The sequence below is a fragment of the Oncorhynchus masou genome, chromosome 28, assembly GCF_036934945.1.
Source record: "Oncorhynchus masou masou isolate Uvic2021 chromosome 28, UVic_Omas_1.1, whole genome shotgun sequence".
Lineage (NCBI taxonomy): Eukaryota > Metazoa > Chordata > Actinopteri > Salmoniformes > Salmonidae > Oncorhynchus > Oncorhynchus masou.
In genome coordinates, this window is record NC_088239.1 from 82,758,147 (window position 1) to 82,774,998 (window position 16,852).

The 16,852-nt window shown below is 52.4% G+C and overlaps 1 protein-coding gene across 1 annotated transcript in view; it reads right to left on the bottom strand.

Moving 5' to 3' along the window:
• The window catches only part of LOC135518413 (protein Shroom2-like), a 67,679-nt gene that overhangs the window by 39,704 nt on the left and 11,123 nt on the right, over positions 1–16,852 (bottom strand). The window contains exon 2 of the mRNA XM_064943585.1: positions 7,407–7,561. Within this exon, the coding sequence (XP_064799657.1) occupies positions 7,407–7,561 (155 nt within the window). The remainder of the gene's footprint in view (positions 1–7,406; positions 7,562–16,852) is intronic.

Below are 16,852 nucleotides of genomic sequence, written 5' to 3' on the forward strand. Positions count from 1 at the left end.
CATCAGACTGGGGAGGGTGAGGAGGGTGAGGTCACTATAGACAACAGACTGGGGAGGGTGAGGAGGGTGAGGTCACTATAGACATCAGACTGGGAGGGTGAGGTCACTATAGACAACAGACTGGGGAGGGTGAGGAGGGTGAGGTCACTATAGACAACAGACTGGGGAGGGTGAGGAGGGTGAGGTCACTATAGACAACAGACTGGGGAGGGTGAGGAGGGTGAGGTCACTATAGACAACAGACTGGGGAGGGTGAGGAGGGTGAGGTCACTATAGACAACAGACTGGGGAGGGTGAGGAGGGTGAGGTCACTATAGACAACAGACTGGGGAGGGTGAGGAGGGTGAGGTCACTATAGACAACAGACTGGGGAGGGTGAGGAGGGTGAGGTCACTATAGACAACAGACTGGGGAGGGTGAGGAGGGTGAGGTCACTATAGACAACAGACTGGGGAGGGTGAGGAGGGTGAGGTCACTATAGACAACAGACTGGGGAGGGTGAGGAGGGTGAGGTCACTATAGACAACAGACTGGGGAGGGTGAGGAGGGTGAGGTCACTATAGACAACAGACTGGGGGAGGGTGAGGAGGGTGAGGTCACTATAGACAACAGACTGGGGAGGGTGAGGTCACTATAGACAACAGACTGGGGAGGGTGAGGAGGGTGAGGTCACTATAGACAACAGACTGCGGAGGGTGAGGAGGGTGAGGTCACTATAGACAACAGACTGGGGGAGGGTGAGGAGGGTGAGGTCACTATAGACAACAGACTGGGGAGGGTGAGGAGGGTGAGGTCACTATAGACAACAGACTGGGGAGGGTGAGGTCACTATAGACAACAGACTGGGGAGGGTGAGGAGGGTGAGGTCACTATAGACAACAGACTGGGGAGGGTGAGGTCACTATAGACATCAGACTGGGGAGGGTGAGGAGGGTGAGGTCACTATAGACAACAGACTGGGGAGGGTGAGGAGGGTGAGGTCACTATAGACAACAGACTGGGGAGGGTGAGGAGGGTGAGGAGGGTGAGGTCACTATAGACAACAGACTGGGGAGGGTGAGGAGGGTGAGGTCACTATAGACAACAGACTGGGGAGGGTGAGGAGGGTGAGGTCACTATAGACAACAGACTGGGGAGGGTGAGGAGGGTGAGGTCACTATAGACATCAGACTGGGGAGGGTGAGGAGGGTGAGGTCACTATAGACAACAGACTGGGGAGGGTGAGGAGGGTGAGGTCACTATAGACAACAGACTGGGGAGGGTGAGGAGGGTGAGGTCACTATAGACAACAGACTGGGGAGGGTCTGAGGGTGAGGTCACTATAGACAACAGACTGGGGAGGGTGAGGAGGGTGAGGTCACTATAGACAACAGACTGGGGAGGGTGAGGAGGGTGAGGTCACTATAGACAACAGACTGGGGAGGGTGAGGAGGGTGAGGTCACTATAGACAACAGACTGGGGAGGGTGAGGGGTGAGGAGGGTGAGGTCACTATAGACAACAGACTGGGGAGGGTGAGGAGGGTGAGGTCACTATAGACAACAGACTGGGGAGGGTGAGGAGGGTGAGGTCACTATAGACATCAGACTGGGGAGGGTGAGGAGGGTGAGGTCATTATAGACAACAGACTGGGGAGGGTGAGGAGGGTGAGGTCACTATAGACAACAGACTGGGGAGGGTGAGGAGGGTCACTATAGACATCAGACTGGGGAGGGTGAGGAGGGTGAGGTGACTATAGACATCAGACTGGGGAGGGTGAGGAGGGTGAGGTCACTATAGACAACAGACTGGGGAGGGTGAGGAGGGTGAGGTCACTATAGACAACAGACTGGGGAGGGTGAGGAGGGTGAGGTCACTATAGACATCAGACTGGGGAGGGTGAGGAGGGTGAGGTGACTATAGACATCAGACTGGGGAGGGTGAGGAGGGTGAGGTCATTATAGACAACAGACTGGGGAGGGTGAGGAGGGTGAGGTCACTATAGACAACAGACTGGGGAGAGTCAGGTCACTATAGACAACAGACTGGGGAGGGTGAGGAGGGTGAGGTCACTATAGACAACAGACTGGGGAGGGGAGGTCACTATAGACAACAGAGGAGGGTGAGGTCACTATAGACAACAGACTGGGGAGGGTGAGGAGGGTGAGGTCACTATAGACAACAGACTGGGGAGGGTGAGGTGCAGGTGAGGTCACTATAGACATCAGACTGGGGAGGGTGAGGTCACTATAGACAACAGACTGGGGAGGGTGAGGAGGGTGAGGTCACTATAGACAACAGACTGGGGAGGGTGAGGTCACTATAGACAACAGACTGGGGAGGGTGAGGAGGGTGAGGAGGGTGAGGAGGGTGAGGTCACTATAGACAACAGACTGGGGAGGGTGAGGTCACTATAGACATCAGACTGGGGAGGGTGAGGAGGGTGAGGTCACTATAGACATCAGACTGGGGAGGGTGAGGAGGGTGAGGTCACTATAGACAACAGACTGGGGAGGGTGAGGAGGGTGAGGAGGTGAGGAGGGTGAGGTCACTATAGACAACAGACACGCAGGGTGAGGAGGGTGAGGTCACTATAGACAACAGACTGGGGAGGGTGAGGAGGGTGAGGTCACTATAGACAACAGACTGGGGAGGGTGAGGAGGGTGAGGTCACTATAGACAACAGACTGGGGAGGGTGAGGAGGGTGAGGTCACTATAGACAACAGACTGGGGAGGGTGAGGAGGGTGAGGTCACTATAGACAACAGACTGGGGAGGGTGAGGAGGGTGAGGTCACTATAGACAACAGACTGGGGAGGGTGAGGAGGGTGAGGTCACTATAGACAACAGACTGGGGAGGGTGAGGAGGGTGAGGTCACTATAGACAACAGACTGGGGAGGGTGAGGAGGGTGAGGTCACTATAGACATCAGACTGGGGAGGGTGAGGAGGGTGAGGTGACTGAGGAGGGTGAGGTCACTATAGACAACAGACTGGGGAGGGTGAGGAGGGTGAGGTCACTATAGACAACAGACTGGGGAGGGTGAGGAGGGTGAGGTCACTATAGACATCAGACTGGGGAGGGTGAGGAGGGTGAGGTCACTATAGACAACAGACTGGGGAGGGTGAGGAGGGTGAGGTCACTATAGACAACAGACTGGGGAGGGTGAGGTCACTATAGACAACAGACTGGGGAGGGTGAGGAGGGTGAGGTCACTATAGACAACAGACTGGGGAGGGTGAGGAGGGTGAGGTCACTATAGACAACAGACTGGGGAGGGTGAGGAGGGTGAGGTCACTATAGACAGGCAGACTGGGAGGGTGAGGTCACTATAGACAACAGACTGGGGAGGGTGAGGAGGGTGAGGTCACTATAGACAACAGACTGGGGAGGGTGAGGAGGGTGAGGTCACTATAGACATCAGACTGGGAGGGTGAGGTCACTATAGACAACAGACTGGGGAGGGTGAGGAGGGTGAGGTCACTATAGACAACAGACTGGGGAGGGTGAGGAGGGTGAGGTCACTATAGACATCAGACTGGGGAGGGTGAGGAGGGTGAGGTCACTATAGACAACAGACTGGGGAGGGTGAGGAGGGTGAGGTCACTATAGACAACAGACTGGGGAGGGTGAGGAGGGTGAGGAGGGTGAGGTCACTATAGACAACAGACTGGGGAGGGTGAGGAGGGTGAGGTCACTATAGACAACAGACTGGGGAGGGTGAGGAGGGTGAGGTCACTATAGACAACAGACTGGGGAGGGTGAGGAGGGTGAGGTCACTATAGACATCAGACTGGGGGAGGGTGAGGAGGGTGAGGTCACTATAGACAACAGACTGGGGAGGGTGAGGAGGGTGAGGTCACTATAGACAACAGACTGGGGAGGGTGAGGTCACTATAGACAACAGACTGGGGAGGGTGAGGAGGGTGAGGTCACTATAGACAACAGACTGGGGAGGGTGAGGTCACTATAGACAACAGACTGGGGAGGGTGAGGTCACTATAGACAACAGACTGGAGAGGGTGAGGAGGGTGAGGTCACTATAGACATCAGACTGGGGAGGGTGAGGTCACTATAGACAACAGACTGGGGAGGGTGAGGAGGGTGAGGTCACTATAGACAACAGACTGGGGAGGGTGAGGAGGGTGAGGTCACTATAGACATCAGACTGGGGAGGGTGAGGAGGGTGAGGTCACTATAGACAACAGACTGGGGAGGGTGAGGAGGGTGAGGTCACTATAGACAACAGACTGGGGAGGGTGAGGAGGGTGAGGTCACTATAGACAACAGACTGGGGGGTGTGAGGAGGGTGAGGTCACTATAGACATCAGACTGGGGAGGGTGAGGAGGGTGAGGTCACTATAGACAACAGACTGGGGAGGGTGAGGAGGGTGAGGTCACTATAGACATCAGACTGGGGGGTGTGAGGAGGGTGAGGTCACTATAGACATCAGACTGGGGAGGGTGAGGAGGGTGAGGTCACTATAGACAACAGACTGGGGAGGGTGAGGAGGGTGAGGAGGGTGAGGTCACTATAGACATCAGACTGGGGGGTGTGAGGAGGGTGAGGTCACTATAGACAACAGACTGGGGAGGGTGAGGAGGGTGAGGTCACTATAGACAACAGACTGGGGAGGGTGAGGTCACTATAGACAACAGACTGGGGAGGGTGAGGAGGGTGAGGTCACTATAGACAACAGACTGTGGAGGGTGGGGAGGGTGAGGTCACTATAGACAACAGACTGGGGAGGGTGAGGAGGGTGAGGTCACTATAGACAACAGACTGGGGAGGGTGAGGAGGGTGAGGTCACTATAGACAACAGACTGGGGAGGGTGAGGAGGGTGAGGTCACTCTAGACAACAGACTGGGGGGGTGAGGAGGGTGAGGTCACTATAGACATCAGACTGGGGAGGGTGAGGAGGGTGAGGAGGGTGAGGAGGGTGAGGTCACTATAGACAACAGACTGGGGAGGGTGAGGTCACTATAGACAACAGACTGGGGAGGGTGAGGAGGGTGAGGAGGGTGAGGTCACTATAGACATCAGACTGGGGGGTGTGAGGAGGGTGAGGTCACTATAGACAACAGACTGGGGAGGGTGAGGAGGGTGAGGTCACTATAGACAACAGACTGGGGAGGGTGAGGAGGGTGAGGTCACTATAGACAACAGACTGGGGAGGGTGAGGAGGGTGAGGGTCACTATAGACAACAGACTGTGGAGTGTGAGGAGGGTGAGGTCACTATAGACAACAGACTGGGGAGGGTGAGGAGGGTGAGGTCACTATAGACAACAGACTGGGGAGGGTGAGGAGGGTGAGGTCACTATAGACATCAGACTGGGGAGGGTGAGGAGGGTGAGGTCACTATAGACAACAGACTGGGGAGGGTGAGGAGGGTGAGGTCACTATAGACAACAGACTGGGGAGGGTGAGGAGGGTGAGGTCACTATAGACAACAGACTGGGGAGGGTGAGGAGGGTGAGGTCACTATAGACAACAGACTGGGGAGGGTGAGGAGGGTGAGGTCACTATAGACAACAGACTGGGGAGGGTGAGGAGGGTGAGGTCACTATAGACAACAGACTGGGGAGGGTGAGGAGGGTGAGGTCACTATAGACAACAGACTGGGGAGGGTGAGGAGGGTGAGGTCACTATAGACAACAGACTGGGGAGGGTGAGGAGGGTGAGGTCACTATAGACAACAGACTGGGGAGGGTGAGGAGGGTCACTATAGACAACAGACTGGGGAGGGTGTGACTATAGACATCAGACTGGGGGGTGTGAGGAGGGTGAGGTCATTATAGACAACAGACTGGGGAGGGTGAGGTCACTATAGACAACAGACTGGGGAGGGTGAGGTCACTATAGACATCAGACTGGGGAGGGTGAGGTCACTATAGACAACAGACTGGGGAGGGTGAGGAGGGTGAGGTCACTATAGACAACAGACTGGGGAGGGTGAGGAGGGTGAGGTCACTATAGACAACAGACTGGGGGGTGTGAGGAGGGTGAGGTCATTATAGACAACAGACTGGGGAGGGTGAGGTCACTATAGACATCAGACTGGGGAGGGTGAGGTCACTATAGACAACAGACTGGGGAGGGTGAGGAGGGTGAGGTCACTATAGACAACAGACTGGGGAGGGTGAGGAGGGTGAGGTCACTATAGACAACAGACTGGGGATGTGAGGAGGGTGAGGTCACTATAGACATCAGACTGGGGAGGGTGAGGAGGGTGAGGTCACTATAGACAACAGACTGGGGAGGGTGAGGTCACTATAGACAACAGACTGGGGAGGGTGAGGTCACTATAGACAACAGACTGGGGGGTGAGGAGGGTGAGGTCATTATAGACAACAGTTTGGGGAGGGAGAGGTCCCGTGCTTCTACATCTGCATTGTTTGCTGTTTGGGGTTTTAGGCTGGGTTTCTGTACAGCACTTTGTGACATCGGTTGATGTAAAAAGGGCTTTATAAATACATTTGATTGATTGATTGATTGATTGATTGATTGATTGATTGCTATAGCAGCCACCCGTACTGTTTTTGGTACTGGCCATGTTCGAGAACATGAAAACCGTAATGCATTGTGGGTAAATTGTGACTGAGTGACTGATTTCTAAATAATAATGAGTAGTTATTTATGAAGCAAGGTGATTTGTCCATCTCAGATCTTTTTCAACGCGGCTGGTGATGTCAGTGTTAAATGGTGATGTCAGTGTAAAATGGTGATGTCAGTGTTAAATGATGTCAGTGTAAAATGATGTCAGTGTTAAATGGTGATGTCAGTGTGAAATGGTGATGTCAGTGTGAAATGGTGATGTCAGTGTTAAATGGTGACGTCAGTGTAAATGGTGATGTCCGTTTGGTGTGACCAAACCAACACCTCTCACCTGGTGTGACCAAACCAACACTTCTCACCTGGTGTGACCAAACCAACACCTCTCACCTGGTGTGACCAAACCAACACTTCTCACCTGGTGTGACCAAACCAACACTTCTCACCTGGTGTGACCAAACCAACACCTCTCCACCTGGTGTGACCAAACCAACACCTCTCACCTGGTGTGACCAAACCAACACTTCTCCAAACCAACACCTCTCCAAATGGTGTGACCAAACCAACACCTCTCACCTGGTGTGACCAAACCAACACCTCTCACCTGGTGTGACCAAACCAACACCTCTCACCTGGTGTGACCAAACCAACACCTCTCACCTGGTGTGACCAAACCAATGCCTTTCAACATGATGTAATTTGCAGGATAAAAACAAGACCTCCAAAAACATGAAATCTGAATTGGCCGTTTGATAATGGCTATGGTGACAGATTGAGAGGAGGGGACACAGACAAGACAAGACAAGACAAGACAAGACCAGACAGACAGGAGAGAGAGCATGTGATTGGATGATGGGGTTTCAGTTAACATACCTGCGAACAGTGAGTCGAAGAGTCTTGTAGGATCCTTTGACCAATGAGATGGCTTCCTGCCTGAATCCACTGAGCTCCACGTCGTTAATGACAACCACCTGGTCACCTGGCAACAGGGGGTGTTCCAACAGGTCCGCCTTCCCACCTCCCTCAACCTGGATTGAAGAGGAGAGAGAAGAATACATTTCTGTTTCAGATCACAGAAATCAGTAGAGGAGCCTCTAGAGCAGATGTAGGGGTTGAGGAGGACATGGCAGAATAACGAACATCTAGGATACTGGTACCAGATCACTCACGCACCAGCAGTGACACACACACAGGACTCCTCACGTGGGTTCCCGAGTGGAGCAGCTGTCTAAGGCACTGCATCTCAGTGGGCTCCCGAGTGGAGCAGCTGTCTAAGGCACTGCATATCAGTGGGCTCCCGAGTGGAGCAGCGGTCTAAGGCACTGCATCTCAGTGGGCTCCCGAGTGGAGCATCGGTCTAAGACACTGCATCTCAGTGGGTTCCTGGGGGAGCAGCGGTCTAAGGCACTGCATCTCAGTGGGCCCCCGAGTGGAGCAGCGGTCTAAGACACTGCATCTCAGTGGGCCCCCGAGTGGAGCAGCGGTCTAAGGCACTGCATCTCAGTGGGCTCCCGAGTGGAGCAGTGGTCTAAGGCACTGCATCTCAGTGGGCTCCCGAGTGGAGCAGCGGTCTAAGGCACTGCATCTCAGTGGGCTCCCGAGTGGAGCAGCGGTCTAAGACACTGCATCTCAGTGGGCTCCCGAGTGGAGCAGCGGTCTAAGACACTGCATCTCAGTGGGCTCCCGAGTGGAGCAGCGGTCTAAGACACTGCATCTCAGTGGGCCCCGAGTGGAGCAGCGGTCTAAGACACTGCATCTCAGTGGGCTCCCGAGTGGAGCAGCGGTCTAAGACACTGCATCTCAGTGGGCTCCCGAGTGGAGCAGCGGTCTAAGACACTGCATCTCAGTGGGTTCCAGAGTGGAGCAGCGGTCTAAGGCACTGCATCTCAGTGGGCTCCCGAGTGGAGCAGCGGTCTAAGGCACTGCATCGCAGTGGGCCCCCGAGTGGAGCAGCGGTCTAAGACACTGCATCTCAGTGGGCTCCCGAGTGGAGCAGTGGTCTAAGGCACTGCATCTCAGTGGGCTCCCGAGTGGAGCAGCGGTCTAAGGCACTGCATCTCAGTGGGCTCCCGAGTGGAGCAGCGGTCTAAGACACTGCATCTCAGTGGGCTCCCGAGTGGAGCAGCGGTCTAAGACACTGCATCTCAGTGGGCTCCCGAGTGGAGCAGCGGTCTAAGACACTGCATCTCAGTGGGCTCCCGAGTGGAGCAGCGGTCTAAGACACTGCATCTCAGTGGGCTCCCGAGTGGAGCAGCGGTCTAAGACACTGCATCTCAGTGGGTTCCAGAGTGGAGCAGCGGTCTAAGGCACTGCATCTCAGTGGGCTCCCGAGTGGAGCAGCGGTCTAAGGCACTGCATCGCAGTGGGCCCCAGTGGAGCAGCGGTCTAAGACACTGCATCTCAGTGGGCTCCCGAGTGGAGCAGCGGTCTAAGGCACTGCATCTCAGTGGGCTCCCGAGTGGAGCAGCGGTCTAAGGCACTGCATCTCAGTGGGCTCCCGAGTGGAGCAGCAGTCTTAAGGCACTGCATCTCAGTGGGCTCCCGAGTGGAGCAGCGGTCTAAGGCACTGCATCTCAGTGGGCCCCCGAGTGGAGCAGCGGTCTAAGGCACTGCATATCAGTGGGCTCCCGAGTGGAGCAGCGGTCTAAGGCACTGAATCTCAGTGGGCTCCCGAGTGGAGCAGCTGTCTAAGTCACTGCATCTCATTGGGCTCCTGAGTGGAGCAGCTTTTGTTCAACTCTGAGTTGTCCTTATGTTAGGTCCTGATCTGGCTATGCCATATGGCTGTGGGCTACACTAGTTCATTTAGCTGATAAGATTTGCTTATAATTCCGTGGCATTATTTTATAGTATGAAGAATAAAATTTTAAAAATCTGAATAAAATATACCTGTTTTCTCCAAACGATTTGAGGGAGTGCATACTGTGCTATTCTGTGTTGAGCGGTTAACAAAGAAATCAGTATTACTATATGCTTAATTTAGAATTATTAATGTAAGTTGTTCTACAAATGTTGGGTTATATGTGTTGATGTTTAATACATTGTAAGGCTGCATGATGAGACTAATGATGATATGAAAAAAGTTGCTTGAAAGTCATGAGCTCTGCTTTGTTTTTTTTGCGCAGGCTGTACACACTTCATCAGTCTCTCATTCACAATTTGACAAGCACTTGTTTATCAAAATCAAATGAAACTTTGTCACATGCGCCGATTACAACAGGCAGACCTTACCGTGAAATGCTCACTTACAAGCCTTTAACCAACAATGCAGTTCAAGAAAGAGTTAAGAACATTTTTACCAAATAAACAAAAGTAAAAAATAATAGTCTATGACTTGAGTGACTGGAGTCTTTGACAATTTCTTGGTCTTTCCTCTGACACCGCCTAGTATATAGGTCCTGGATGGCAGGAAGCTTGGCCCCAGTGATGTACTGGGCCGTACGCACTACCCTCTGTAGCACCTTACGGTCAGAAGCTGAGCAGTTGCCATACCAGGCGGTGATGCAACCGGTCAGGATGCTCTCGATGATGCAGCTGTAGAACTTTCTGAGGATCTGGGGACCCATGCCAAATCTTTTCAGTCTCCTGTGGGGGACAAGGTGTTGTCGTGCCCTCTTCACAAATGTCTTGGTGTGTTTGGACCATGATAGTTAGTTGGTGATGTGGACATCAAGGAACTTGAAACTCTCGACCCGCTCCACTACAGCCCCGTACATGTTAATGGGGGCCTGTTCGGCCCGCCTTTTCCTGTAGTCCACGATCAGCTCCTTTGTCTTGCTCACATTGAGGGAGAGGTTGTTGTCCTGGCACCACACTGCCAGGTCTCTGACCTCCTCCCTATAGGCCGTCTCATCATTGTTGGTAATCAGGCCAACCATTGTTATCGTCAACAAACGTAATGATGGTGTTGGAGTCGTGTTTGGCCGTGCAGTTGTAGGTGAACAGGGAGTACAGAAGGGGACTAAGCACGCACAACATGAGGGGCCCCCGTGTTGAGGCTCAGCTTGGCGGATGTGTTGTTGCCTACCCTTACCACCTGAGGGCGGCCCCGTCAGGAAGTCCAGGATCCAGTTGCAGTGGGAGGTGTTTAGTCCCAGGGTCCTTAGCTTGGTGATGAGCTTTGTAGACACTATGGTGTTGAACGCTGAGCTGTAGTCAATGATCAGCATTCTCACAAAGGTGTTCCTTTTGTCCAGGTGGGAAAGGGTAGTGTAGAGTGTGATTGAGATTGCGTCATCTGTGGGTCAGTTGGTGCGGTATGGGAATAGGAGTGGGTCCTAGGGCAGGCCTGGGCAACTCCAGTCCTCTGGGGCCTGACTGGTGTCACACTTATTTTGTTGACAGAAAAACAAGAGTGTGCAAAGCTGTCACCAAGGCAAAGGGTGGCTACTTTGAAGAATCTCAAATATAAAATATGTTTTGATTTGTTTTACACTTTTTTGGTTACTACATGATTCCATATGTGTTATTTCATAGTTTTGATGTCTTCACTATTATTCTACAATGTAGTAAAAATAAAGAAAAAACCTGGAATGAGTAGGTGTGTCCACACTTTTGACTGGTACTTTATGTGTGAAATTTGTTTTGATTTAGAATGGGCCATTATCATGCACCCGTCTCGAAACGGGCAGCGGGAACAATACATGTCATCTACTTGTCATGTCATGCACTTTCCCGTGGTTCATGTTCATGCCATCCAGGTAGGCTATACCCCTGGTGTAAAGCGGAGCAATACGCTTAATATTAGGACATTTGATAAATGGTAGGCCTAGCCTATAGAAAGCTGATGGGTTCCTCCTCTTTTTAATACAGGCCACCAAAACCTCTGCAACATGAACTCCTGGGCTCTCATGAAGAGTTTTATTAGATTTTCATTACATTTGCATTGATTTCAGAGTGATTAGAGGGCCAACAGAGTGCTGAGTACCAGGAAGTTAACAAGTTTGGTAGGCTACTAATGACCATCAGCAGCATCAGAGCTTGGAGAAGAATAATTACCGTGACTAAATGGTCACATGACTTGTGACCGCTGGTGTGGCGGTAATACGGTCCCTGTAACAGCCCTAGGGGGGACTGGGTGGAACACATTGTGTCACGGCTGTTGAAAGGAGAGGACCAAGGTGCAGCGTGGTGAGCGTACATTTTTTTTAATGTAATCAAAATGACACAGAACAAAACAATAAACACTACAAAAACAAACCGTGAGGCTCAAAGGCTATGTGCCCTAAACAAAGTCAACTTCCCACCAAGAAAGGAGGGGAAAAGGGCTACCTAAGTATGGTTCCCAATCAGAGACAACGATAGACAGCTGTCCCTGATTGAGAACCATACCCGGCCAAAACATAGAAATACAAAATCATAGATAACAAAACATAGAATGTCCACCCCAAATCACACCCTGACCAAACCAAATAGAGACATTAAAAGGCTCTCTAAGGTCAGGGCGTGACAGTATCCCTAACCCTAACCCCCCAAAGGTGAGGACTCCGGCAGCAAAACTTCAACCTATAGGGGAAGGTCTGGGCGGGCATCTATCCGCGGTGGCGGCTCAGGTGTGGGACGCAGACCCCACTCCACCTCTGGCTCACCCCGCTTTGGTGACGCCTCTGGTGTGGTGGACCTTGCCGTCGCCCCCGGACTGGTCACCCTCGTTGCTGCAGGCCCCGGACTGGGCACTCTCGTTGCTGCGAGCCCCGGACTGGGCACCCTCGTTGCTGCGGGCCCCGGACTGGGCACCCTTGTTGCTGTGGGCCCCGATCTGGAGGGCGTCGCTGGAGGCTCCGGACTGGAGGACGTCGCTGGAGGCTTCATGCCATGTCTCATCACTGGAGGCTTCTTGCCATGTCTCACCACTGGAGGCTTCTTGCCATGGATCATCACTGGAGGCTTCTTGCCATGGATCATCACTGGAGGCTTCTTGCCATGGATCATCACTGGAGGCTTCGTGCCATGGATCATCACTGGAGTGGAGAGACACACAGGAGGCCTGGCTCTGGGAGCAGGCACAGGACTCACCAGGCTGGGCAGACATACAGGAGGTCTTGTCCTTGGCCGAGGCACCGGATACACTGGGCCGTGGAGGTCTCGAGCTAAGAGCCTGCACAACCGGTCCTAGCTGGATGGTGACTTTGGCCCGGCACGTGCCTTTAAAAGGCTCTCTAAGGTCAGGGCGTGACACATTGTTTACATGCTCCAGTCATTTAGGATAGTTTACGTGCTCCAGTCATTTCAGATAGTTTACATGCTCCATTCATTTAGGATATTTAACATGCTCCAGTCATTTAGGATAGTTTACATGCGCCAGTCATTTCAGTATGTTGTATTAGTAAAGAGAGAGCTGCTGGTGCATTTTCCAGTGGCACATGACGCCAAAGCCCAGGAAGTGTCACCCCTTATTATGTCCCCTGATGTGGGGATCAGCCCTACTGCCCATTATGCTTTATCTGAAGACTGGGGTGATGGTGACCGGAAGCATGTGGTGGGGTTAATGTTGAACTCATTCCCCAGGGAAACATAGACATGGTCAGGGTTACATTACACCCATTCCCCAGGGAAACATAGACATGGTCAGGGTTACATTACACCCATTCCCCGGGGAAACATAGACATGGTCAGGGTTACATTACACCCATTCCCCAGGGAAACATAGACATGGTCAGGGTTACATTACACCCATTCCCCGGGGAAACATAGATATGGTCAGGGTTACATTACACCCATTCCCCAGGGAAACATATACATGGTCAGGGTTACGTTAAACCCATTCCCCGGGGAAACATAGACATGGTCGGGGTCACGTTAAACCCATTCCCAGGGAAACATCTTTGCTTGGGGTAATGTTAAACCCACTCCCCAGGGAAACATCTATGCTCGGGGTAATGTTAAACCCATTGCCCAGGGAAACATCTATGCTCGGGGTAATGTTAAACTCATTCCCCAGGGAAACATCTATGCCCGGGGTAATGTTAAACCCACTCCCCAGGGAAACATCTATGCCCGGGGTAATGTTAAACCCACTCCCCAGGGAAACATCTATGCCCGGGGTAATGTTAAACCCACTCCCCAGGGAAACATCTATGCTCGGGGTAATGTTAAACCCACTCCCCAGGGAAACATCTATGCTCGGGGTAATGTTAAACCCATTCCCCGGGGAAACATCTATGCTCAGGGTAATGTTAAACCCATTCCCCAGGGAAACATCTATGCTCGGGGTAATGTTAAACCCATTCCCCAGGGAAACATCTATGCTCGGGGTAATGTTAAACCCACTCCCCAGGGAAACATCTATGCTCAGGGTAATGTTAAACCCATTCCCCAGGGAAACATCTATGCTCGGGGTAATGTTAAACCCATTCCCCAGGGAAACATCTATGCTCGGGGTAATGTTAAACCCACTCCCCAGGGAAACATCTATGCTCGGGGTAATGTTAAACCCACTCCCCCCAAACATCTATGCTCGGGGTAATGTTAAACCCACTCCCCAGGGAAACATCTATGCCCGGGGTAATGTTAAACCCACTCCCCAGGGAAACATCTATGCTCGGGGTAATGTTAAACCCACTCCCCAGGGAAACATCTATGCCCGGGGTAATGTTAAACCCACTCCCCAGGGAAACATCTATGCTCGGGGTAATGTTAAACCCATTCCCCAGGGAAACATCTATGCTCGGGGTAATGTTAAACCCACTCCCCAGGGAAACATCTATGCTCGGGGTAATGTTAAACCCATTCCCCAGGGAAACATCTATGCTCGGGGTAATGTTAAACCCATTCCCAGGGAAACATCTATGCCCGGGGTAATGTTAAACCCATTCCCAGGGAAACATCTATGCTCGGTGTAATGTTAAACCCATTCCCAGGGAAACATCTATGCTCGGTGTAATGTTAAACCCATTCCCCAGGGAAACATCTATGCTCGGGGTAATGTTAAACCCATTCCCCGGGGAAATGTGCAGATTCAACATTCAACGGGGCTCCTCCCTGCCAAAACTGTATCACAATACAGACCTTATATAGACATCCTCTGGGCTAAACTCACAGGGTGGCACATTACAGAACTAATATACAGTTTTTATTTTTATTTATCCGTTATTTTACCAGGTAAGTTGACTGAGAACACATTCTCATTTGCAGCAACGACCTGGGGAATAGTTACAGGGGAGAGGAGGGGGATTAATGAGCCAATTGTAAACTGTAAAGATCGTCCACTTTGGGGTGAACAAATGGGCAAACCAACCGTCACAAGCTCCTTGGATTTTCTTCGTCTTGACATAGGCATGTAGAAGCAGAGCAACTACCATTCAAGCCTTCCTGGGAACTGCCATGTCAACACTTACTGTATTCTAAAGCTGAACTGGCCCCTCAGACAGAATACAACAACAGAAAACAGGAAATCTTTTTGAATAATCAGAAAAGTAGGCGTTTCTTTTTACACTTATACTTCCTAGGTGGTAAATAGTCGTAGCCAATGAAAAGTCAGGGAATGAGGGGGGGGGGGGGGGGTTGCTTAACTTGGTCTGAAAATAATACCTCTTGAACTACAGATGGGCTACGAAGGGTCTGACAATGAACCTATTAACTTGGCCTTCGTCCCAAATGGCACTGTGCACTATATAGGGAAGAGGGTGCCATTTGGGACACAGAAACAAACAAAAAACAAATCTTAACCTTTCCTTAACCCTCCTCTTCCAGAAGTCACAGGCCAGCGAGACACCATCTCAGAATGCTAATACACTGTCAACAATATGGGCCTTCAATAACAACCACATAAAATAACAATTAAGAAATGTTTTATGAGAAACCAGTATTCTGTCAACACTGTGTTCTGATTGAGTGTACCTTCTTTTAAATCTCTCTATTCTTGTGTTGCTATTCAGACTAGCTGAACTCTTGGTGCAAATTCCAATGCTGACATTCCTCTTTATATCACTCTCATTCTCTCTCTGCCCCCCCTCTCTCTCCGATCCCCCTCTCTCTCCGCCCCCTCTCTCTCCGCTCCCCCTCTCTCTCCGATCCCCCTCTCTCTCCGCTTCCCCTCTCTCTCCGCTTCCCCTCTCTCTCCGCTTCCCTCTCTCACCCTCTCTCCCCCCTCTCTCTCCCCCTCTCTCTCCACCCCCCTCTCCACCCCCTCACCCCCCTCTCTCTCCGCCCCCTCTCTCTCTGATCCCCCTCTCTCTCTGATCCCCCTCTCTCTCCGCCCTCTCTCTGCCCTCTCTCTCTCCGCCCTCTCTCTCTCCGCCCTCTCTCTCTCCGCCCCCTCTCTCACACCGCTTAAGGTGTTTATATGTCCTAATAATTCAAAAGATTGCTCAGAAAACCAGGTGTTTTTAAATCAGCGGTATGCTTACTTAAATTTTGACCATGCGTCGATTAAGATAAGCAGGGTAAGGTGTTTACATGACTAACGCCGTAAGCTGTCTACTGCCATGAAACAGTTAAATATCATATGAGTACTGTGCATGTAAAGTCAGGAGGATGACGACACTGGCCAAACATGATATTCTACCCATATCATCTCAGTCCCTCTGCTTTAGCTGATAATGAGCCAACCTTCCAACACGCCCATTCACTGCAGTTGATATACATGATTTACAGACCTGGAGTAGAAGACTCGCTCTGTCTCCCCCCCCCTCTATCTCTCTCTTTCTTTCCCTCTCTTCTCTATCAATTCAATTAATATCAAAGGGCTTTATTGGCATGGGAAACATATGTTTACATTGACAAGGCAAGTGAAATGGATAAACAAATCTCTCTCTCTCTCTCTCTCCCCCCTCCCCCCTCCCTGCAGTAAAGCGGCTTAGTGTGTGAAGTGCTGAAAGGACACGCTCAATAACATTGAAGCTACATCACCACCGCCACACAACGAGTTCCGCCACGGCTGCACCCGACTCTCCCAGCCCGCCATGGCCCCACCCACCCACCTCTCACAGCCCGCCACGGCCCCACCCACCCACCTCTCACAGCCCGCCACGGCCCCACCCACCCACCTCTCCCAGCCCGGCACGGCCCCACCCACCCACCTACCTCTCCCAGCCCGCCACGGCCCCACCCACCCACCTACCTCTCCCAGCCCGCCACGGCCCCACCCACCAACCTCTCACAGCCCGCCACGGCCCCACCCACCCACCTACCTCTCCCAGCCCGCCACGGCCCCACCCAACCACCTCTCACAGCCCGCCACGGCCCCACCCACCCAACTCTCCCAGCCCCACCCACCCACCCACCCACCTCTCCCAGCCCGCCACGGCCCCACCCACCCACCCACCCTACTCTCCCAGCCCGCCACGGCCCCACCCACCCACCTCTCCCAGCCCGCCACG